The following is a 26,063-nucleotide window of genomic DNA, read 5'->3' on the forward strand; positions in this document are numbered from 1 at the left end:
ATATGTATATTGTGTGAGATGATGAAATTGATGAAAACTAGATGATGTGTTTTGAACTCACAATCAAGGAGAACATACTCAAAATTGTCTTAGAGGAGTGGGAAATTAACATGTTTTTTTGTGTTTACAGGAAGCAAACAGACAATCAAGAAGACAGACTGATTTGCATTGTTTAGACACTCAATTGTATCACAAAAGACATACCACAGTGAAACTCAAATGATTTGCATGTGAACATGATTCAGCTGAGGACAGTTTGGAGCTGAAGGGCAATCGATTGACCGTTCAAAATAAATCTACATCATGTAAATTGTGTTTTACAGGAACAAAGACGATAGCAGACGCTATTCAGAGTGGGCACTTGAAAACCACAGGGCAGGGCAGGAGACAGACAAAACAATACAAAGGCCTGCACTCTGACCACACGAAAGGGCACGGTGAATGCAATGTCTGGAGATCAGCTTGCCATAGTAAACACTGGTACTTGATGAATGCAGTCAGGAAATTACTCACAAATTCTATTTTTCCACTAACTAAATAACATGCATGACTCTTCCTTTTAACAAACTAATACATTTCTATGACTGCAAATATCAAACATCAACATGTACAAGGTGTACATTTACATTGGTCATTTAGCTGACGCTTTTATCCAAAGCGACTTACAGGTTCTGTGCGACAGGTCACCAGGAAGGGCACAACTCTATCAGCTGAGTAACAATGCTTCATCAAAGTGTTGAGTGCTACAGTGTAGGTTAGTTTATTAGGACAAGTGCATGACAGTAAGTGTTGTGAAGGATCAGATTAAACCGAATATATATATTTATTTATATATATATATTTAATAGTATTTGTATATCGTTTGATATCCCCTGTATATTCCTTGTACAATATGCACTGAATATCCCTTTAGTCTACTAAACAGCCCATAATAGTTTCATTCTACCATTGGATGAGAACCTGGCGCCAGCAGCCATACCCCTAGGTTCAAGTTCAATCGTGCCGCCCAACATGTCGTGGCAAGCCCGGTTCCGCGTAGGAATACGTCTGGCGAAATACGAATGGTACTATTTGTTCACAGCGCATATATATATGGCGCAAGTAAAGTAGAACTTTCTTTTAGTCCATTAGTTCTTTACCCTCCAACCGAGTAACAGACGCGAAGCCTCACCCACGACGCACGTGTGGTGCAGTAAGGCCTACTTGGCCTCAGAATAGGCATTGAGATATCGTGTGGATTAATAGTTGAATTGTCATAGTTTGGCACTATACCGTCGAGTTGGACGTATTTCTATTAAGCTAATAATAGTCTATTATGTATGGTGCATCGTTCGGTTAGAGTTATAAAGTTATCAGTACCCCCATCGTTCCTGACGTTATCTGGAGTCTTAACCAGGCTGGGCAGACCACTAGTGGTGCTTGCATCCGAGGAGCTCCGGGCCAGGGCGACTGGACCTGTACATTGGATTACTCTACCCGGATGACGGCGAGCCTTCCACGGCTTGGATTATGCTTTGGGTGCTTTGATTATTCCATGGATAACGGCCAACACTACTGAGTGTTGGAACTACCCCCCGGAGAGGAGTCAAGGTGAGACGGCGCTCTACACCAGTGAGGTCGCCTCACGTCTCTCCGTTGTGGACCGGCAGCTACCGTCCACCAGAGGGTCCAGCTGTATTCATCTGCGGACCGAGGTTCTGTGGGCACCGTGTTCAAGACTTTGAATTCTCCCAAGAAATCGTCGGCCAGATGGGATACCGCCAGCGGCTTCTCTAACCCCCCCCTCCTACTGTCTTACAACCAGCGGGACCCCCCCCCCCTTAGTGTATCCAGCTATAATCATTTAAGTACCATCGCTATAGTTCCCTAAAGAAACGGGTTGTATACTTACTCCCTGCGTAACCAGAGATTGGACATTCAATGTTGATTTACCTACGAATACTCATTTGCCATACAAGTGCATTTCAAATCATAAGTGTAAACAAGTGAACGTTGTATATACCTTTTGCTATATTAAATATTCGATTTGTACATTTGTGTGGACTTCGTTTCATCAGGTGGGAAAGTGTTCATCATATCTATATCATGTACTGGATGGCCAGAAGTTAAAGTACAAGAGGTAGTGGTTTAATATTACCATACTTAACAATACAGTCAGGGAATTGTACCCCTCAGTTACAATTGGTCCTTCGAGCCGGAGGGTAACTAGTGTAATATTAATATAGCGTTATTAATATTAAAATGGCCTATGATGAACACTCCACAAAACGGTCCTCCTAACCTAGAACGCCCGCGGCGCAGACGACAGCCACCTCAGTACTTAGAGGATTACGCTGTCAGTCAACTACCTAGCCTTCGACAAACGGTAAACGCGGTAAAAGTAGAAAGTAAAATTATGTCTGACCTTAACGACCAGGTTTCCCCGACCACAGAGGCCCTAGTAGGTTCTAATGTAACTGACCAAGCTCACGGTGGGGACCAGGAGGGAGCTGACATGCCTTTACCCCCCGCCAATACCGAAGAAGTAGTCCCCGACCAGCCCCGGGAGGAAGACAACCCTACAGAGAGAGAACTCTGCACGGAAGAAGAGGAGGAGAGCGCCGAGGAAATAGAGCTCCAGGACTCCCCAACGAGTACACCCAGGAGCGGCTCACACAGGAGCGGCTCACCTCCACAACCGCCTTCCCCCAGCGAAGCGGAGAGGATGCTACAACAGGCGTTCCTCGTCAGCCTGACAGCCTCTACCGAACGTGATCGACTTCAGGGCGAACGCGATCGACTCCAAGCACAGCAGCGGAGCGAAGAAGAGCGCACACGCCTGGAGATGAGACGCCTTCAGACGTAAGAGAATATGGCAAGAGACCGGGCCGACGCCCAGCGCGCCGCTGCCGGTGCCCAAAGAGAAGCAGATCTCACCAAGCGCGAAGTCGAGCGCGACAAGTTACAAGCGCAGCTAATGGAGCAGCTGATCCGCAAGGCAACACCCTCTCCCTCCGCCAGGGGTTCAAGGAACTCGTCGAGACAACAGTCAAGGGCAGCGTCTCCTAACCGAGCAAGCGACCCTGAACTTGACCAACAGACCAAGCCTATACCCCCCGCAGACCCCCTTCCCAGACCGGTCCAAGCGAGACCCAGCTACAAGGAAGGAGCGGCATACACTGCGGAGAAGCTAAATCAACGATTACAGGATCTGGAAGACCTGATAGAGGAAGAAGAGGGAGAGGAGGAGAACCAAGCCCGACGACAGCACAGTACTCCACCAGACCAGGAGGTCCAGTACAGCCCAGGCTATACCCCCGCGGCGCTGCGCTACAGACCCCCGACTCTATTCACGGGTGAGCACGACGCACGACCAGCCCCGAGGAATAGCACCTGGACCAGCGGGCCATGGTACCCTGTCGGTACCAGCCCACAGAGAGGAGCAAGAGGGGACTCGCCTAGGAGGTCTCTCCCCCAACGCTCGCCGATGTATCAGCCATCCACGGCGTCATACATTGCCACGCCGTCGTTTCCAGATTTCACCTATGAGAATCGAGCACAGTACACGGAGCTCCGGATGTGCTTAGAGACAATGATGGTGGATGTCGCTGATGAACGCCACAAGTATGCAATATTACTGAAGCACCTGAAAGTACCGCGAGCGCACAATATAGCGCTAGCCTATGCCACCTCTACGACACCATACACAGCGGCATGCATGAGCTATACGCCAACTCTAACGTCGAGAGGATTTTGGAGAAGCTGCCACCCGCAAGACAAGAGCGTTTTAGGCGGCAGAGAGACTACCGGGATCCTAACGGCCCCGAACCATCCCTCCTTGATCTAGCCGACTTCCTGGCGAGAGAAGTCAGCAGCTTACGACTGGATACGTTCGGGCGGAGCACGCCAAGCTCCAGAGAGGGACCCAGGAGAATAAATGATGGAAGAAGATCGGTGACTGTCATGCACCAATCAGAGTCAGTACCGAGCAGTAAGAGCCACAGTACCCCCTCGAGAAAAGAGAAGTGGAAGATGGCGTGCCCCTACTGTGAGAAAGAACACTGGCTGTCACAATGTGACCTGTTCACAAAGATGAATGCAGAAGAAGTGAGTCAATGGATAAAGTCCAACAGGCGCTGTTACCGATGTGCGCGCAGCCACATGGCAGCCGAATGCCGTCTAAAGAAAAGGTGCAGTCGGTGCGACGGAGCCCATCTAGATATACTACACGACAGTAACAGAAGACGGCCTTCACCTGCACCATCGAGCGGAACCAAGGCAAGTGTCATGTACATTGACCCCGCCAGCAGCACCGGCGCCCAAGTGCTCTTAAAGGTAGTCCGTGTGACATTGAGCTACCAAGATAAAGTCATGGACACTTACGGCGTCCTTGATGACGGGTCAGAGAAGACCCTTCTGCTCGCGTCCGCTGCGACCCAGCTGGGACTGCGGGGGAGCGAGAACGAAATGACGATTCGGACAATAAGAAGAGATTTAAAGACGATAAAGGGCGAGAATGTCTCCTTCACTATCGCAGCAAACGGGCAGCCAGAGCGACGGTATAGGATTACAAATGCTTTCACCGGCCAAGAAATAGGACTATCGCAGTACACCTACCCTATCGCCAAGTTGATGGATAAATATGTGCACCTGCGACAACTACCCATCCCGCTCATAGACGGCGCTACCCCGACCCTGCTGATAGGCTCCGACCATGCAGAACTCATAGTCCCGATTGACCGGGTCCATACAGGACCCCGAGGCTGTCCTGCAGCAGTCGAGACCCGCCTAGGGTGGACACTACAAGGCCCCCTCGCTAAATCTCTCAACCGAACAGCAGCCACTAGCTGCCTCCACTCCAGAACGACAGAAGAAGACACCACTCTCCTGCAGCATGTCGAGAGGCTATGGACACTAGAGACAATGCCCTTTAAGAACGAAAAGAAAGATATTCGTTCTAAAGAAGACATTTACGCCATCAACCTACTCGAGCAAGGGACAAAGAGAGTCACAGTCGGCGGAGTGATGAGATACGCAACTCCACTCCTGAGGCGAGAGGGAATGCCCACCTTTCACGCAAAGAAAGACGCCACGGAGCGCTATCTATTGAACACAGAGCGGCGCCTAGCCAAAGACCCCGCTCAAGAGAGTGTGTACCGCGCTGAGATTGAGAAGCTAATCACAGCGGGACACGTGACAAAGATTGACATTAAAGAGGCCGATCAGACGACCGAATCATGGTACGTGCCGCATCACAAGGTCCACCACAACGGCAAGGATCGCATTGTGTTTAACTGCAGCTACCAGATCGGATCCCAAAATCTGAATAAAGAGCTCTTGCCCGGCCCCACACTCGGCCCCTCCCTACTAGGCGTGCTACTGCGCTTCCGCCAAGACAAGGTGGCTATCAGCGGGGATATCAAAGGGATGTTCCTGCAGGTGAGACTAGTGGAGGAGGACAAGCCCCTGCTGCGGTTCCTATGGAGAGAGAGGATCGGAGATGAGAACCCAGCCATCTACCAGTGGGAAGTACTCCCCTTCGGAACCACATGCAGCCCGTGCTGTGCTACATTTGCACTACAGAAACACGTCGCAGAGGACCCAACAGCAGATGAAGAGGTCCGACACAGTGTGAAGAACAGTTTCTACGTGGACAACTGTTTACAAAGCGTTTCGACTCAAGAAGAAGCCGAGGCTCTCCTAATCAAGCTACGCGCCTCCCTGATCAAAGGCGGCTTTGATCTCAGGCAGTGGGCCAGCAGTGACCCGCACGTATTGCGCAGCCTCTCCCCCGCGGACAAGGCTGCCAGCAGCGAGACCTGGATGGCGACCATCCCAGGAGAAGCCCAAGAAATGACACTAGGACTAGTCTGGCGCTTCAAAACAGACTCGCTCCACTATAGACACAAACCCCTGACTCCAGAGCAGGGAAGGTCGACGGCGACACCGACCACCAGACGGAGTGTGTACAGAACACTCGCCAGACAATATGACCCGTTGGGATGTATTCTACCTTACACCACCAGGGCAAAGATGATTGTACGAGCACTGTGGGACAAGGACCAGGGCTGGGACGACCCAATACCCGCACACCTTGCCTCAACATGGAGAGAGTGGGAGACGGAACTCCGCTCACTCCCAGGCGTCAATATACGCCGCAGCTACTTCCCATCCACAGTGAGGCCAGAGACATGCAAGATTGATCTACACGTCTTCAGCGACGCCTCCGAAGTAGCCTATGGATCGGTGGCCTACTTGCGTGCCCAAGAGAAGGGAGGAAAGATACACACTGCTTTCATCCTGGCTCGCTCAAGAATAGCCCCACGAAAGCAACAATCTATCCCGCGTCTAGAGCTCTGCGCAGCCCTAGCAGGAGCGCATCTAGCCACGTTAATCCAACGTGAACTCACCATTCCGGTGCACAGAACAATCTTGTGGTCAGATTCCACGACAGTACTCACATGGATCAAGTCTGATTCATGCAGATACAAAGTCTTCGTGGGAGTCAGAGTCACCGAGATTCAAGAGTTAACAGAAGCAGCGAGCTGGCGGTATGTGGACACCAAACACAACCCAACTGACGTCATCACCCGGGGAACGTCTCTGGATGACCTCACCCGTCGCAACATCTACAGTGACGGACCAGAATTCCTCAAGCTCCCGGAAGAAGAGTGGCCTACGCCCACCCCACGGGAAGCAAGTAACGAGGAGGCTGAGAACAAGAAACCTATGTTCTGTGGACTGAGCACAGTCGCCTCCACAGACCCCAACATAGATGACTGCATTACCCTAGAGAGTGCGCAGCAGAGGACATTCCTGTGGCACCACCCAGAGATTCAGTCCACCACTGACATTTCAGCAGCTGACTACGAAGAAGCAGAACTTCTTCTACTACAACGAGCCCAGAGAGACTCGTTCCCCGATGAGCTAGACTGTCTACAGGGAGGAAAGCCCGTCCCATCAGACAGCAGACTGCTCCACCTGGCACCCGAGAGTGACGCCCATAATCTCATCAGAGTGGGTGGTCGCCTGCGGAGAGCCCCCGATCTACCGGATGACATTAAGTACCCGATAGTCTTGAACAGCCGACACAAGGTCACAGAGCTGATCATAAAGAAGTACGACGAGGATGTACACCACGCAGGAGCAGAGAGAGTCTTCGCGGGGATCAGACGTCGCTATTGGATACTTCAAGGAAGAGAAGCGGTGCGACGCTTCCAGCGAACCTGTCTAGACTGCCGAAAGTGGCGCGCGCAGCCCAGCATACCACGGATGGCTGACTTACCCCCCTGTCGCCTCCGACTCGGCGACAAGCCATTCCACTCCACAGGCATGGACTGTTTTGGCCCGTTGTATATAAAGAGAGGAAGAGGAACCGAGAAGCGGTGGGGTATTGTATTCAAATGCATGACCACCAGAGCGATACATATCGAGCTCCTTCCGACCATGAGCACAGACTCATTCCTTATGGCCTTCCGAAGATTCACATCACGGAAAGGAAAACCGTCTACATTGTTGTCTGATCACGGGACAAACTTCAAAGGCGGAGAAAGAGAGCTGAGAGAGAGCTTCCAAGCTATGGGCCCAGAACTTAAGACCCACCTCGCTCCATCCCAGATTGACTTCCAGTTTAATCCCCCGAACGCACCCCACTTCGGTGGAACCTGGGAACGAGAAGTACGTTCTATAAAGACAGCCCTGTACGCCGTGCTTGGGGCCCAGACTGTGGCGGAGGAAGTCCTAATGACAGTCCTCACGGAGATCGAGGGAGTATTGAACTCAAAGCCCCTCGGTTACGTCTCCAGTGATGTAGCAGATGTCGACCCAGTCACCCCCAACACACTCTTAATGGGGCGGCTGGACCCCGCGCTACCCCAGACAATGTACAGGCCTGAAGAAGCGAACGGCCGAAGAATGTGGAGGTACAGTCAAGTACTAGCTGACAAGTTTTGGAGCAGCTTCCTACTCCACTACCTACCGTCTCTACAGACCCGCCAGAAGTGGGTAAAAGAGAGAGACAATTTGACAGAAGGAACAGTCGTCATGATTATCGACCAGTCACTACCCAGAGCTATGTGGCCGGCTGGCCGCGTAAGCAAAGTGATCACCGGTGCCGATGGCAAGGTCCGAGCAGCTGAAGTACTCGTCCAAGGGCGCACTTACACACGACCCGTGGCGAGGCTAATAGAACTGCCCCGACTCCCAGACACTATCGATGATGACCATGACCCCATGACTTTGTGAGTTGACTGACCCTTACAGCGGACCTTGAGTGGTAGACAGTGCGGTTAATCTGTCTCTGCTTAGCTAATTAGGTGGGACTAATTAGGGGGCGGCTGTTGTGAAGGATCAGATTCAACCGAATATATATATTTATTTATATATATATATTTAATAGTATTTGTATATCGTTTGATATCCCCTGTATATTCCTTGTACAATATGCACTGAATATCCCTTTAGTCTACTAAACAGCCCATAATAGTTTCATTCTACCATTGGACGAGAACCTGGCGCCAGCAGCCATACCCCTAGGTTCAAGTTCAATCGTGCCGCCCAACATGTCGTGGCAAGCCCGGTTCCGCGTAGGAATACGTCTGGCGAAATACGAATGGTACTATTTGTTCACAGCGCATATATATATGGCGCAAGTAAAGTAGAACTTTCTTTTAGTCCATTAGTTCTTTACCCTCCAACCGAGTAACAGACGCGAAGCCTCACCCACGACGCACGTGTGGTGCAGTAAGGCCTACTTGGCCTCAGAATAGGCATTGAGATATCGTGTGGATTAATAGTTGAATTGTCATAGTTTGGCACTATACCGTCGAGTTGGACGTATTTCTATTAAGCTAATAATAGTCTATTATGTATGGTGCATCGTTCGGTTAGAGTTATAAAGTTATCAGTACCCCCATCGTTCCTGACGTTATCTGGAGTCTTAACCAGGCTGGGCAGACCACTAGTGGTGCTTGCATCCGAGGAGCTCCGGGCCAGGGCGACTGGACCTGTACATTGGATTACTCTACCCGGACGACGGCGAGCCTTCCACGGCTTGGATTATGCTTTGGGTGCTTTGATTATTCCATGGATAACGGCCAACACTACTGAGTGTTGGAACTACCCCCCGGAGAGGAGTCAAGGTGAGACGGCGCTCTACACCAGTGAGGTCGCCTCACGTCTCTCCGTTGTGGACCGGCAGCTACCGTCCACCAGAGGGTCCAGCTGTATTCATCTGCGGACCGAGGTTCTGTGGGCACCGTGTTCAAGACTTTGAATTCTCCCAAGAAATCGTCGGCCAGATGGGATACCGCCAGCGGCTTCTCTAACCCCCCCCTCCTACTGTCTTACAACCAGCGGGACCCCCCCCCCCCTTAGTGTATCCAGCTATAATCATTTAAGTACCATCGCTATAGTTCCCTAAAGAAACGGGTTGTATACTTACTCCCTGCGTAACCAGAGATTGGACATTCAATGTTGATTTACCTACGAATACTCATTTGCCATACAAGTGCATTTCAAATCATAAGTGTAAACAAGTGAACGTTGTATATACCTTTTGCTATATTAAATATTCGATTTGTACATTTGTGTGGACTTCGTTTCATCAGGTGGGAAAGTGTTCATCATATCTATATCATGTACTGGATGGCCAGAAGTTAAAGTACAAGAGGTAGTGGTTTAATATTACCATACTTAACAATACAGTCAGGGAATTGTACCCCTCAGTTACAGTAAGGTTAGTTAGGGTTAGATTTATTTTTATCGTTTGGAAGCAGGATAATCATTTACACAATGATTATCAAAATGCACAAGATATATTATAGGATAATTGAATTAATGCTACTTAAGAGTAGACGAGAAAATGAATGATTGTTTTTCATGTGAAATTAACTGGCTGCCTAGATTTTTTATTTCTTCTCTATGCTAATATCATGACACAGAGAGACATGTGTGGAAACCCAAAACATCTTCCCACTGATGATAATGCAAATAAGAGACTCAAGGAGGATAGGTAAGTATGAAAACTCGCTCACCATCCTGAGGTAAGGTCAACTTCAATTTAACATCACAGACTATAAAGATAAAGAGCTATTTTGTCTGATTCCATGCAAAGATCGGATCCAAACGATATAACATGCATAATGGTATCACACAATGAATTGAACTATGAATTGAATTAACCCTAAATGATTTTCCTCTTTAGCAGAAAGGCGTTGAATCATTTATGTGAGGAGTTTTCTAAGGCAATTTTTATCATCCTCAGATCATAGATCGGTGAGAAGACAGGACGAGTGAGACGACGCGTGACCTGAACCACAAACGACAACGGGAGCACGGCAGAGAGGAACACAACCCAGAGACCTGGACGACCCACAACAGCAGAGGACGACGAAGGAGACTGACCAAGGAGACACTGATGGAGAGGAGATCCACCTTCGACGGCCTGAGAGAGGGAGACACCTACGAGTTCAGAGTTATCACCGTCAACGGGATTGGGCCTGCTGCGCCACCCCGGCAGCCTACGGCAGACCAAGGCCAACGTCGTGTATCTCCACCAAACCCATCACCTGCAGAAGCGAGCTGGAGCCCCCGACCATCGAGGTGGACATCCAGGACAAGATTGTCATCTGTGTGGGAGAGAGTGTCCTACTGACACCGGCAAACCCTCGCCCTCCACTAAGTGGTACCGCGATGACGAGGAACGGAAGGCCGAACAGCACAACACGTTCAAGGACACCCTACCACCATGTCTCTGGGCCTGATGAAGGCCAAGTGTGAGCACAGCGGCAGATGCAGAGCAACACAAGCTCCACGGGGAATCTACAGCGTCCCCATGGACGGCCACCCCACCACTCCCAATAACCCTGTGACCTTTGACGAGGTACACAGGGAGTGGATGGCGACCGCCTGGAGGCCTCCTCTGAATAATGAGGAGTAAATGTTTCCGACTACATCCCCTGTCTCGAACGTTGCTAGACTATGCCTCCCACTGGTCGGCTGCAGTGAGGATGAAGCCATGCATCACGTGTCCCCTCCGGTACACGAGGAGGCAGCTGTCGCATCTTTTCACCTGAAATTACCTGGGTAATTTCAGCTGATCACCTAGGGCGAGAGCCTCAGCCATTCTCTCTAAACACTATGTGTATATTTTTATCTGTCTGGCTAATAAACCTTGTTATTAACTGGATCTCGGTTGACTGAGAACGTTCTTCAGGATATCCACGATATCCCACAATATGCTGGTATAGAGCCCAGCTCTCTGCGTTGCTACCGGCTTGGCCGGTCGTTCATACTAACACAATTGGCAGTGTTAGGGGTGGGAAAGCCAGTGGGTGGGGATTGGACGTTGTGGACAGCGACTCCTACAGGTCGGTTGGTGCGCCTGTACAGCAGAATCAGGAAGTATCGGGGGCAGTGTGAGCCTCCCACCCGTTACTCCTCGCCACAGAGATCGCACTGTTCAGGTGAAAAGATGCGACAGCTGCCTCCTCGTGTACCGGAGGGGACACGTGATGCAAGGCTTCGTCCTCACTGCAGCCGACCAGTGGGAGGCATAGTCTAGCAACGTTCGAGACAGGGGAGGGGAGAATTGGCAAGACGAAATTGGGATGGGAGAAATAGAAAAATAAGGAGAAAAAGTGGATAAAAAAAACAAAAACATAACCTTTAATCAGAGCAGCATAACTGGAGGTACACTTTGTCATGCTGCGCCTGTTGATTTTGCAGCATTCAGATCAACGGTCGCTCTCTCCCCAATATCATTATGAGTCACAGCTGTCTCGCGCTGAGGGGTTTGTTACAAGCAACAAGCTCTCATTGGGCTGGTGCAGATTTCTGATAACGTGATTGGTTCAGATGCATCACGTGCTCTGATTGCTGTTCTCAGCCGCGGGAGATTCAGCCGGATTGATTGAATTGATTGATTGAAAAGTTTATTAACAGATTGCAGAATGGGTACAGTACAGTACAGCTCAATACATACAATTGTTAAGGGGATGCAGACCAGAGAAAGACTTTCGTCTTGTTTACATCAGGGTCCCCCATTTTCAATTCATCATAACATATATGACATACATGACATACTGATAGACAGTACTGCTACATTTATACATTTATGACATATCAGATTTGCAAATACAGTACTGTTTGTGATACAAAAAGTGTCCAGAAAAAGAGTGTATATACATTTGACGTAGAAACTGTACATTGGAGGAGGTTGGGTGGGTGGGGTGGGGTTGGTGGGTGGGGGCTGTACATTGGAGGGGGGGGGGGGTTGGGGTAGGGGGGGGACACTGTACATTGGAATACTGACAAAGCCATACTTGGTAATTTACTGTACAACTGGGTTAAGACATTTGTAGGGGCCAGTTTCGAATTGCAGTCTCCCGTAGGTGTTCTTTGAGAGTGTTTTTGAAGGTGGGTAGTGATTCACATTCCTTTACAGCTTTGGGTAGGGCGTTCCATATTGATGTGGCATAATTGCGAAATGTGTTTAGTCCCTTGTTTGAGCCGAATCTGGGTTTAACATGATTTGTGGAGCTACCTCTGGTGTTGTGATCGTGGTATTCACTGACCTTTGGGAAGTATTTTGACATGTACATGGGTACCTTGGTCGTGTAGTGTATCTTGTAGACCAGGCCCATTGCAAGTTGCTGTACTCTGTCGTCTACTCTAAGCCATCCTAGGTTGTCAAAGTGGGCCGGGGTGAGGTGGGTTCTAGGAGTCAGGTCAAGCAGTAGTCTGACAGGGTATTCTTGTTTACCAGAGAGGAGATCCGGTACAAGAATCGAGTTTGTTGGTTGACTTTTTTTATTACATTGGATGCCATTTTGTCACAGGAAAGATTAGCCTCTAGGATGGAACCTAGGTAGGTAATTTCATCTTTCCTTGTGACAATATTGTCACCCACTGTAACCGACAAGCCGTCGGTCTTCAAAATGCAGAAACAGCTCATAAAGAGCTCCCAGAAAAGACAACAACAGTTGTTGCTAGCAAGAGGGTGTAAGAAAAAATTTACTTCTACTGAAGTAGAATATGACATGCCTTCACAAAGCGCATCGATGCGTAAGCTGTCAATTGGAAAGCGTGTTTAGACAGCGGGGAGGGGTGACCAAACACCAAACCTCGTCACACAGCAGTGGCTGATAGTTCACGTGAACCTCTGTCAATAACAGTAGTCAACTGTAGTCGATTAAATTACTTTATTATGACATTAGGTAGCATTAAATCCAATCTAACGGAATTCGTTCGCTCATAAAATTCGTGACATTTTAAATGTGATTTATAACAGATTGTTGTGTTAATGTCTGGGTTACCTATACTGACCTATATTGAGAGGCCGCGGAACACAAGTTACGTTTTTATAACGTTAAGAAGTGTAACTTAATGTTTTTTCGGAATGCATTTTTTTCGTTCTCTCTGCAATGATGAAAGCAGAGCAGTGTGTGTTTCAACACCTCTGAAGTACCTGTAATGAATGAATGCCAAGCCATTCACGCTAGACCACACCCCAAGCATTAAAACCAGCCCAGCGCTGTAGTTTTTTTGGCAAGCATTGGGACACATACTATTGGACAAATAACAATAATTAACCCATTTACAAGTTGTATTAAGTTTAGCAAATAAGGGAACATAGAAAGAACATTTCAAAGCAGTCAAAAAAGCAATATTTCAATGTTTACCTATTTCTGAAGTGCACGACATATTCGCGATTTGTGATGATTGTAACCTGCCGTCACAAGTCGGGTTTGACCACGCCGAGTCGCAAATGTGAATACACAGAAAAATACAGTAGGCTGGGTCAAATGAGTAAATGGATAACAAAAAGACACAAGCTTCACCTAAATAACACAGCACAAATTACCACAACAGGTCAAATACCAGAGCTCTGCCACCAGCTCTACACACAACATACCCAAAACGAAGAGACAGAACTGAACACAAAGGGGACTATATATATGGTGTGGGAAAGATTGATTGCTGATTGGGAACAGGTGGTGGATGATGAGGACTGAAACCATGGGTGCATCTGAGAAAAGGACAAGTAGAAACAGTAGAGGGAGACAAAAAAACAGAACCAAACAAGATATGCCTACATACACACAGCATCAGTGGTGTAACTCTGTTGATAGTGGTGCGGGGGACAGATTTGGGGGCGTGGTCAGTGACGTTGCAGGGGGGGGGGGGGGGGGCGTCTATTCGTATGCTAACAGGGTTGTGTTTCCGCGGTCGGTTTGCGCAATCTGATTGGCCACTGACGTTTATCTCAGCACCAATCGCGTTACTTCTAACAATCGCGCCAGCAGGCTGTTACCCTAACCTTAACCATCTAACCCTAACCTTAACCCTAACCTTAACCAACTAACCCTAACCTTAACCCTAACCTTAACCAACTAACCCTAACCTTAACCAAATCGCGCAAACGAACGCGGAAGTGCAACTGTTTTCCCAGGCGGTGGCGCCATTTCTCCATGTAAACGACCACTGTTCTCATACACACTGGGCATACAGAAACAAGCATTTCATCATAAAGTATTCTGTATTTTGCTGTGACAAATAATAAACAAATTTGAATGGTTTAAGGTGAAAGACATTTTTTTATATGGTGCTTCACCAGATCTTGTGAGGGAGTGTTGTGCTGCAGTTGGATCCTGGTACGTTTATTCTGGGCGATCAATAAATGGAAAGATTCCGAGGAGCTCCTTTCTGCGCGTCTTTGCTACTATGCGAATGTTCTGGAATTAAGACGCCTGCAGGCTGGGAGGCGGAGGGGCGATAGTTATTTGGGGTGAATTATTTAGGCTGCACTTGGTTCACTTTTATCCCGGGAAAACCTAGTATTTGCTCTTTAAAACGGGATATTTAAAGTTAAACAGGAATTAGATCATACCCCGTGCGCCCAAGCACAGGCTGTAAAGTGTATGTGTGTGTGTGTTTGTTGGAGAGAGAGAGAGAGAGAGAGAGAGAGAGAGAGAGAGAGAGAGAGAGAGAGAGAGAGAGAGAGAGAATGTGGTGTGTGTGTCCACTGTCTTGTCTGTTATCTCTGTTTATACCGTGTATGTGATGACGTATTTGAACACACACACCTCGGCTGACGACCAAGCTATTATTATGCAAAGACGAGTAACGAGTGGGTACTTGGCCCGTGCAGGCCAAGAATGCGACCCCCATCTGGCTACTCATCTTTCGCGTGTCCGTGGAACATTGTTTTGGACGGTAAAAAACGTGGGGGGGACAATAACTGCATTCTGAAACCATGCCGGGGACGTGTCCCCCCCCATAGTTACACCCCTGCACAGCATACATAAACTCCATACATAACAATGCCTGGCTGGTGCTTCTACTTCTAGAAGATAATTTAGAACATGAAGTAAACATGTTAAACATGTTAATTATGTTACTGCCCCCCCCCCCTCTTTCCATTCTTTCCACAGAGGGTTTTGCTGCTGCTTCGAGGAGCTCCATCTGAGGTCCACCTGCTGATCTGTAGACCTGCCTCTGGACTTCTAGATGACAACACACTGGTGAGTGCCACACACACACACACACACACACACACACACACACACACACACACACACACACACACACACACACACACACACACACACACACACACACTACATAGATTGTGTTTTTTATATATATATTTTTAAATAATATATATATATATTAAAAAAATTGGATGAGACTAGATGTAAACAGGCTGGCCATTAACCGAAAGGTCGCTGGTTCTATCCCCACCACTGACAGGAGGGTGTATTCCAGCTGTGACTGAAGGGTGGCTGAAGGGTGGCTGGTATCTACGGTGCCCACCATCCTGCCTAAGTGCCCTTGAGCAAGGCACTAAACCCCAAAACTGCTCCAGGGGCGCTACACTGCATGATGAATTAGCATACAGTATGTGTGGGCAAATGTGTTTATGTATAACTAGGTAGGAGGGATATGCAAAAAGACACATTTCAATTACCTTGTGTACATTGACAATAAAATAATCTTCTATTATAGTACACCATGCATAGGCCATAGGGGTGTAACGATGCAACCTCACAACGATTCGATTCGATTACGATTATTCAGGCAACGATTCAATGCATCATGAAATCTCTTCATTTGACCACGATTCGATTCGATCAGGAATCAGTTAATTCCCCAAAAAGATTTGAATACACAAATGTGGCTGGGGGAACTGATTCACTCAGCATGAATGGACTATACAGTAGGTCAATAAAAACAATACACAACAACAACAACAACAACAACAACAACAACAACAACAACAACAACAAAATTCGATTATAATCGATTCTAACATTCAAATCGATGCATCGATACACCCCTAGGCCATACACTTGACCTTGTCTGCTCTGCCTCCCTACCCATATCAAATCTACACCCTATCTCATTCCCACTCTCTGACCACTACTGCATCCTCTTCTCTGCTCCCCTGCCCTACCGCATCACTCCAGAAAACGCACCATCCCTTTCCCGTAACATCAAATCTGTTGCACTCTGTCCCAGTCCATATCCTCGACGACTATGCCACCATGCTCAACTCCATTCTCACGACTCCCGCGACTCACTGGCCCTGAAAGCCATTACTGTCTCATTCCCCCCCTCCTCCCCCTGGTACACCCCTGAACTCTGCACCATGAAGCAGACCGGCCATAAACTGGAAAGACTTTACAATAAAACCCATCTTACTGTCCACCATAGGCGGCGGGTGAGATTAAGATTTGGGTAGGCAATATCACGCGGAGCGCGCAAATTTGTTCCTTTTTTGTCAATACACACACCCACGTGACTAGGCTATGCGAGGCGAGCCCCACTCATTTAATATATAGTGCAAATTAAGTGTTCAAATGAAGGCATCCAATAATAGATTAACCATCATCTTACCTTAATGCAGCACCATTTGATGAACTCTGACTCTCATCATGTCCTCTTAGACTTAGAGCAAGCCCTTGTATGCCAAGATAATGCAACATACAGCCTCAGGTGATCCGTAGTTATGCCCAAGGGCAGCCCGGTGCAGCTTCTAAATTACTTTGTTTATATGCCTTAGAAAAATACCGTATATCGATTTAGCTTTTTGAAATGTGACTCAAAATAGTGCGCTGGTGTTCGCTACAAAGGATCGGCGGGCGGAGATTCGGAACGCAGATGTTTGCTTTACCCGGCCTGCGGGATCAGGATGATCATATGAATGATGTGATTGGCTACATTATTTAACCTGAGCCTATGCGTGATTGGTTACTGCCTGTACCTGGAATGTTAAACGCTGCCACCTAGCCGACTGACACCTTCGTCGTTGACACCTTGGCCAGCGGGCTGCAGCACAAGACACACACAATAGCCAGCAGCCTGCGCACATATATTATATATACATTTCAAGATTCCCAGCATAACGATTTGGGTAGGCCTAGCCCTGGGTAGGCCTAGCCTACCCTGGCCTTACATACCCGCCGCCTATGCTGTCCACGCTGACTTCTACAAACAACACATCTCCTCCTACTGTGATGCACTCCAAGCTGCCAAATCAACCCACTATTCCACCCTCATTAACAGCAGCAACCGAAACCCCCGGACCCCCTTCTCCACTGTTAAGAAACTCCTCCAACCCCCGGACAATAACTCACTCTCATCCCCCGACCTCTGCAACTTGTTTCTCCATTCTTTCAATAACAAAATCTCCCAAATCAACAGCTCACTGACCGCTCGCATCACCAACCCCCCCCCCCCTCACCCCCCCCCCCTCCCCACTATAATCCCCCCCCCACCCGACTACATGCCCCCTACCCCTCTCACTGCTTTCGCTCCCACTGACTCCTCCCATATTACAGACATCATGACCTCCTCCAAGACCACTACCTGCTCCCTCGACCCCTCCCCACCACTCTGACTCATCCCCCACCTCACTGCCCTCAATCAGTCACTATCCCAAGGCCACGTTCCCTCTATTTACAAACTCGCCGCTGTCACCCCTGTTTTTTTTTTTTTTTATCCACTTTTTCTCCCATTTTCAATTTTTTTCTCCCATCCCAATTTCGTATCATCCAAATCAACCCTCCCCTGTCTCGAACGCTGTTTCTTGCCTCCCACAAGCCGGCTGCAATGTGGACTAAGTCATACATAGCACGAGTCCCCTCCGATACTCGAGGTAACAGCAGTCGCATCTTTTCACCTGCGCGGCGCGATCTTTCAGCGTCAGGGGTCTGCGCTTTGGAGTTGCGCCGCCCCCATCGCTTCCTGATTCTACTGCGCAGGCGCACCAACCGACCTGTAGGAGTCGCTGTCCACAACGCCCGATCCCCACCCATCAGTTTCCCACCACCTAATACTGCCAATGTGTATTAGTACGGACGACCAGCTAAACTGAAAGCAATGTGGAGCGCTGGGCTCGAACAGGCGAACCCAGCGTCTCCAGTATTCGTGGTGAGCGCCTTGCCCACTGCACCACGTAGCCGCCTGTCACCCCTGTTTTTTAAAAGCCCACTCTTGACTCATCCAACCTCTCCAACTTACCATTTATCTCCAAGACCCTAGAACGCATTGTCGCCTCCCAACTCCCATCTCCAGTCCAACAACCTTTACGAACCCCTTCAGTCTGGTTTCCGTTCCATCCCACAGCACCGAAATTGCCCTGGTCAAATTCATCAACGATCTCCTCATCTCCGCTGGTTCCGGTGCCCTCAACATCCTGATTCTACTCGACCTTAGCGCAGCCTTTGACACAGTGTATCACTCTATCCTCCTCCAAAGGCTGTGCCAACTGGGTGTTGAGGGCACTGCACTCGACTGGTTCACCTCCTACCTCCGACAGACAACAGTTCATCTCCCTCTCCGTTCACACCTCTGCCTCCTCCTCTGTTACGCAGGGGGTCCTCGCCTGCTCACAAACACCCGGTCCTGTGATCACATCACTCCTGTCCTCCACTCTCGCCACTGGCTCCCGATTAAGGAACGCATTAACTTCAAACTACTACTCCTCACCTTCAAAGCCCTCCATAGCCCCCCCCCCCTATCTGACTGACCTCCTTCTCCATTACCGCCCTGACCGATCCCTCCGGTACTCTTCCCTCACTGTTCCGTCATCTAAATATTTTTTTTTGAAGACCGAGCATTTTCACGAGCTGCACCCCGACTTTGGAACACCCTCCCTCAGACTATCAGAGACTCTCCCTCACTCTCCACCTTTAAATCCACCGACTCAAAACCTACCTTTCCTACCTATGCCTTTCCCACCCTGACAATAAAGACAACACAGTAAAGCAATCAGCCCCCATATAATACAGGATACGTCGCCTCTCCCTCCTCCTCTCCGTAGAGTCTGGCACCCCACCGCGAGTTCCGGTCCCAGTCTCTGGACATCCGGCTTGGAGAGGACTACAGCCAGCTCCTCAAGTTCCGCTACGAAATCACGCCGCCTCTGGTCAAGACGCCGGCCCAGATCCAGGAAGAGGACATGGAGAAAGTCATCCAGATGTTGTCAGCCGTCGCAGTATGTTCCCCCACTATTGACCTGATTGATCTCAAGCTCCGCCCTCTTCTTTTCTTGATCCTCCAATCGTGACTGTTACTCTCCTAGGACAATCAAAATTTCAAAGCAAATACAATTAAAAACTCATGTGTACTTGTTGTCTAGTGCTAGTCCTTGTATCAAGAGTTTTAGTCAAGCAACTACAGAATGGAAACATGTTTGTTTACATTTGTTTACACCCATTTGTTTACATTTGGATTACAGGCCTTTAACCCTTTTAGCACCAGGGGTCGCTGTCGACCTTCTGGCTAGAACGCCATCGCTTTAATCAATGGGGAGATTGCAAAATTTGCGAGTGCTTAAAATATATCTTATATTATAGCTATGGGTCTAATAACACCGTCGATTGTCAGTGAGTTGCTTCTGGTCAACATGCAAAAAACGGATAGTTTTTTCATCCGTACATTTCCGTGTTATACCGTTTTGAATATGAGTATAGTTTTGGTGATTCTTAGTAATCCCAGGAAAAGACGCGATAATAGCGTTTTAGTGGAATCCACTTATCTATCACGTTGAAATTTTTCACCTGATTATCGAATCTTCCTGAAATCAACGCTAGATTATCGTTATTATCCTTCCTCATGCAAGAATGAAACGGGGCATGGAGCGCGGCACGCCCCCCCCCCCCCTTCTTGCCACCAGCGGTAAAAAGCACAACACACACACACAGACAGCTTCAATCGTGGGAGAAAGAAATATCAGATCAACGCAAGATTTGATATATAGTGTTCTTACCTTGTCTCTGATGTAATGCAAAAAAAATAATCCAATTATCTGATCGCCATTCCAAATACTGCTTGTGGAGGTCCGTCCCACGTTGTCCGGCATTGCATATGAAGGGGGGGGGGCTAGCCTCGCAGATGTATCGTTGTAAACGCTCGTCCTGCTGGAGTATTTAAACCCCCCCCGCACGGCTCAGATTGGCCCAGAAAAGAAACAACATCATTTCTAATGGAGTGCAATACCGGCTGGAAGGCGTAGGTGGCGGTATTTGCCCTTTTGCGAGCTCAGACCCATTCCCAATGATAATATCAGGCTGGATGGATGAAAAATGTATGGATATAGCTAATAAAAGAAATAACGATTAAAACCAGAGTTTTCTCGTGATTGGCGCTGAACGGTTGACGAGTTAACCCGACTTTTTCCGTGATTGGCACAGAATGAGTTAATGTAAACCGTCAAAGCTGTCATTACTGTACCCTTCGCTGTTCTTCTTAGGCCAAAGAAAGTCCCGCTGAGACAGCCTCTCCCGAAAGGACTCCTGTAGCCCTGCGGACCCGGGACAGCCAAGATAGCCTGGCCAGCTGGAACCCCCCGTCGCCCCACCCTTCACTGCCCTCGCCCCCCTCGCCTACCTCACCTCCATCGCCCGTCTCACCAGCCTCGCCGCCGTCACCGGCCTCAACTGTCTCACCTGTCTCACACGGGTCACCTGCCCCACACAGGTCATCCAACTCACACAGGTCATCCACCCCACACGAGTCACCTTCCCCACACAGGTCATCCACCCAACATAGGTCATCCACCCCACACGGGTCACCTGCCCCACACGGGTCACCTGCCCCACACAGGTCATCCAACTCACACAGGTCATCCACCCAACACAGGTCATCCACCCCACATGGGTCATCCTCCCCACACAGGTCATCCACCGAACATAGGTCATCCAACGAACACAGGTCATCCACCCCACATGGGTCATCCTCCCCACACAGGTCATCCACCGAACATAGGTCATCCAACGAACATAGGTCATCCACCCCACACGGGTCACCATCCCAACACAGGTCACCTTCCCAACATAGGTCACCTTCCCCACACAGGTCACCTTCCCAACATAGGTCATCCACCCCACATGGGTCACCTTCTCAACATAGGTCATCCACCCAACACAGGTCATCCACCCCACACGGGTCACCATCCCAACACAGGTCACCTTCCCAACATAGGTCACCTTCCCAACACAGGTCACCTTCCCAACATGGGTCACCTTCCCAACATAGGTCATCCACCCAACACAGGTCATCCACCCCACACGAGTCACCTTCCCCACACAGGACATCCACCCAACATAGGTCATCCACCCCACATGGGTCACCTTCCCAACATAGGTCATCCACCAAACACGGGTCACCTTCCCAACATAGGTCATCCACCCAACATAGGTCATCCACCCAACATAGGTCATCCACCTCACACAGGTCATCCACCTCACACGAGTCACCTTCCCCACCACTGGCCATTTCACCCCCCGACTCCGCTGTACCAGAGGAAGACCAGAGACGGTGGGGGGAAGAGAGAGAGGAGGAGGAGGAGAGAGAGGAGGTGAAGAAGAGAGAGGAGGAGAAGAAGAAAGAGGAGGCTGTCAAGACCACAACCTCAACACTGGAGCTGCTGGATGTGGCGGGTTCCAAGTCTGTATATTCCAGGTACCGTGTCACCACATGCACACACATTGTACTGTATACATGTTTACAGGCCCTACTGTATCTTCTGTTAGTCACACACGTACTGTATACACGGACAAAAATTTAACTGGAGTCGTCATCTCTTTATCTGAAAGGATGTTTATTTCCATAAACATAGCATCTCGTACAAAATGAAAGTCTTTGGTGGTATAAGAAACTAGATTAATAGATTCTATCTCTGGGCACCCAAGTGGCGACCCATGTAACGAGCTGCGTCGCGAAGCGTCCGACCCGGGTTCGATTCCCGGACCCAACGTCCTTTGTCGAATGTCTTTCCCCCGCTCTATCTCCCGTTCTTCCTCTCTTTCTCTCTCTACCGGACTGCCCGGTAGTATTACAAATTAAAAAAATCTACCAAAAACATAATAAAAAAATAAATAGATTCTATCTCTTGTCGATCGCTTTGGTGATTCGAAGGGCCTAGTTCAAAGGGCTGGAGCTCAGCTCGATGTCAGTCTGTCTTGCTATCCAAAACTCTTCTGGTCCCTACCGGAAGAACTAACATCTTAAAGTCTTAACCTCTTAAGCCTGAGGGGTCCGGTACCGGACTCACAATGACATCACGTCATAAATCCATCTCTACAGAATGTATGAATTAATGCTGGGTCTTTTCTTTTATGTAGTCAAGAGACCCTAACCCTGTCAAAACAGCAGTCAAAGTGTATATTTTCAGCAATACGTTTTTGTTTAGTGTTATTAGTGAAATATGAGCCATTTAGTTTGTAGTCCTATGAGGAGAGGAGATCCAGGACTTTGGATGGGCTTTCGAATTTTCTAAAAACGACACTTCCTAGCTCATGCCAGCCCCTGTCAATCATCTGATTTCTGGAATGGCTTTCTTTTTTGTTATCTTATTTTTTGGGATTATCTCCCACAAACCTGAACGTTATTGCCATAAAACAGAATGCAGTTAGTTTCTCTACCTTTCTGTGAACGTCTATCGGATAAAAAATGGCAGATACATTTACATATATAAAAAAGTAACTGTACTTATAGTCGATTTCATTCACGGTTTGTGAATCACGCCTGGTGATACTAAATCCAGATTGAACTATGCCATTGGAAAGGGGAGATTTGGCCCGATCCATAGATGTGTGACTTGGCCATAATAAGGTAATTTATAGGCCTGATATTCTATATTCTATAATCATATTTCAAATTGCATGTGTCCGGATGGCAGAATTCAGTACCGTCTCTACAAAATCTCCTGTTTAATCATCTTCCCTTTATTAATTTGCTTAGATTTTGTACATGTGATATCAAGAAGGTGCTGAATGAGCTCAGTGGCAATTTTTCAAGTCTGGTCATTTCTAGAATGGTGTTATTCACCGTCAAAGATTAAAAAAAAAAAAAAAATCACAATTTACTCAAGCCTAGTAACAGACACACTATTTCTGATACTGAGAATACATTCCCTGAGATCCATAGATGTCCGTAGATACCAAGGACATGCAAACGGACCTTGTAGAAGTGGAGCAATCTTCCATTTACTTAGGTATGTATTTTTAGGCGGATTTTCGGATGTTTCTCTAACTCTCTTCACTCTTACGTTGTTTTGGCCTAGCAACGGCCGTCTCTCTGTAAAAGGGACGCTGCAACTGCTCTTCTGTGGCTATCTCCCTCTTATAGGCAGTGAGCCAGTAGGGTTGGTCGGTACCATCTTGGGGGACTAAATTTCATATAGATTTTTGGGAAGGTATACACCCCTACTGCTAGAAAATATGTGATAGCAATGCAGCAGTTGCCTCCAAATGTGTGCTATCACCCATTTCATAACACTACCAAGCATATTTTTCAGGCCTCCTGTCCGAAATTACATGCCCCAAATTAATCATGATAGCTCCTCAACCATAAGGCCTACTGTATATGCATGTTTCTGGTCTCCTTTGATGCTAGGACATGTGAATCCAGTGTAAGTAAACCACATCTATTACCATTCCAGAGTAAATGGAGATACAATGAAGAAAAAAATATAATTTGTATCCTCGTCTGGTACATAATTGTTACGGCGGTGAAGGTAAGTGAGCTTGGAGTATCAGTAGTGGTGGCAATGATGAGACGGAGAGTAGTTTAGCTCTTCACAATAGTGTATCCTTTTTATTGTAGGAAAGCACTTGAGCAGATAGGAACCAAGAAAAGACGCCGGGCGTCAACTGAGAGAATGCAAAACAAGAAAGCTAAACAATAGGAAAACAAGCGAACAGGATGCAAGTAAACGTCAGCACTTGTCCTCGGTACTGCCGCGTACTGGTTCTGGGAATAGTGAAGATCCGACAGGGGACAGAAGGAAACAGGGGTTATTTAACTCCACATTCCTGACATTCCATACGCACCACAGGGTGACAGCAAATCAAAGGAGACAGACAATCAGTGGCAATTACAAGCCAGGCTCACACTCGCAGTACGTCCGCAGTTTGAGATCGCACCTTGAAGCAAGTTACAGAGTAGCTACAGAAAATGCACAGAAGACGGCGGACCGCAACAAAGCCAGGTTCGACAAACGAGTTGTTGAGTCTACCCTGCAGGAAGGGGACAGGGTTCTCGTCAAGAACGTCCGCCTCAGAGGAAAGCACAAGCTAGCAGACCGGTGGGAAGCAGATATCTATATTGTAGTGAAACACACTGGACATGTCCCAGTCTATGTAGTGCGACCTGAAACCAGAGAGGGCCCACTACAAGTGCTACACAAGTGACAGACGTCAGAATTGTGGCAGGATTCTCAGGCCTAACCAGGCCAGAGAACCCAGAATGTTACAGTACCTCCCCCAGACGAACGGCACCCGACGTTCACCTAGAGGCCTCGGGATGCAGCCGCCGGAAATCGTCGATCAGGCTGGGATCTAAGATATCCCTTTGAGGCACCCAGGAATGCTCTTCTACCACGTACCCCTCCCAATCCACCAAGAACTGAAACCCCCTACCCCTCCGCCTACAACCCAGGATCCTCCGCACCGTGTAGACAGTCTGACCATCAAGGATGCGAGGCGGAGGGACCGCAGGAAGTGGCGGGACAAGGGCGATGAGCGGAATGGCTTCAACAGGGACACATGAAACGTCGGATGAACCCGCATGGAAGCCGGAAGCAGCAACCTGTAAGCCACAGGGTTCACCCGACAAACCACTTTAAAGGGGCCTATGAAGAGAGGAGCCAGCTTCCCGGATTCCACCCGGAGAGGGAGATCACGGGCCGAAAGCCAAACCCGCTGCCCAGGACGGAAAACCGGAGCCGGACGGCGCTTGCGGTTAGCCTACCGCTGAGCCTTAACAGAAGCCTTCTGCAGCGGCGTTCGAACCCAGTTCCACGTCCTGCGACAGCGAGCCACATGTGCCTGGGCCGATGGCACCTCAGCCTCCTGCTCCTGTTCGGGGGAAAAGAGGATGTTGAAAACCATATTGACACTGAAAGGGAGACATACCAGTAGAGGAGGAGAGGAGGGTATTATGCGCCTACTCTGCCCAGGCCAACTCCTACTCCACGTCGCCGGACAACCGGCAACATAACACCTCAGGACACCCTCCAGAACCTGGAGGCGAACTGAGGGCCCCGGTTGGACACAATATCCACTGGAAGCCCGTGGACCCGAAAGACGTGCTGCACCACCAGGTCAGCCATCTCTCGGGCCAAGGGAAGTTTGGGAAGGGGAATGAAGTGGGCCGCCTTGGAGAAGCGGTCCACTACCACCAAAATGGTAGTGAACCCATCTGACGGGGGAAGGCCAGAAATCAAATCCAGGGATATGTGTGACCAGGGACATTTGGGAATAGGAAGCGGCCGGAGGAGACCCGCCGGCGCACGGCGAGAGGTCTTTCTACACGCGCACACCGGGCAGGCCGCCACAAAGGAGCGCGTATCCCCCTCTGTTGGCCACCAGAACCTCCTACGGATAAACTCCAGGGTTCTGGCGGCCCCAGGGTGGCCGGTGAGAGAAGAGGTATGTGCCCACTGCAGCAGGCGCGAGCGTGCAGCCTTGGGCACATACGTCCGCCCCGGAGGACCCCCACCGGGATCGGGCTCCCGTGCCAGAGCCGATCTTACCACCCTATCTATGCCCCATGACACAAGTGCCAAAATCGAG

General features: G+C 48.9%; 1 protein-coding gene across 1 annotated transcript in view; it reads left to right on the forward strand.

The window, feature by feature from the left end:
- The window catches only part of ptpn20 (protein tyrosine phosphatase non-receptor type 20), a gene marked incomplete at both ends in the record, with an annotated part of 317,069 nt that overhangs the window by 196,508 nt on the left and 94,498 nt on the right, over nucleotides 1-26,063 (forward strand). The window contains 3 exons of the mRNA XM_084321867.1: nucleotides 15,414-15,503; nucleotides 19,307-19,480; nucleotides 20,738-20,964. Of these exons, the coding sequence (XP_084177993.1) occupies nucleotides 15,414-15,503; nucleotides 19,307-19,480; nucleotides 20,738-20,964 (491 nt within the window). The remainder of the gene's footprint in view (nucleotides 1-15,413; nucleotides 15,504-19,306; nucleotides 19,481-20,737; nucleotides 20,965-26,063) is intronic.

The sequence above is a fragment of the Notolepis coatsorum genome (assembly GCF_963971535.1).
Source record: "Notolepis coatsorum genome assembly, chromosome: 9".
In the NCBI taxonomy this organism is placed as follows: domain Eukaryota; kingdom Metazoa; phylum Chordata; class Actinopteri; order Aulopiformes; family Paralepididae; genus Notolepis; species Notolepis coatsorum.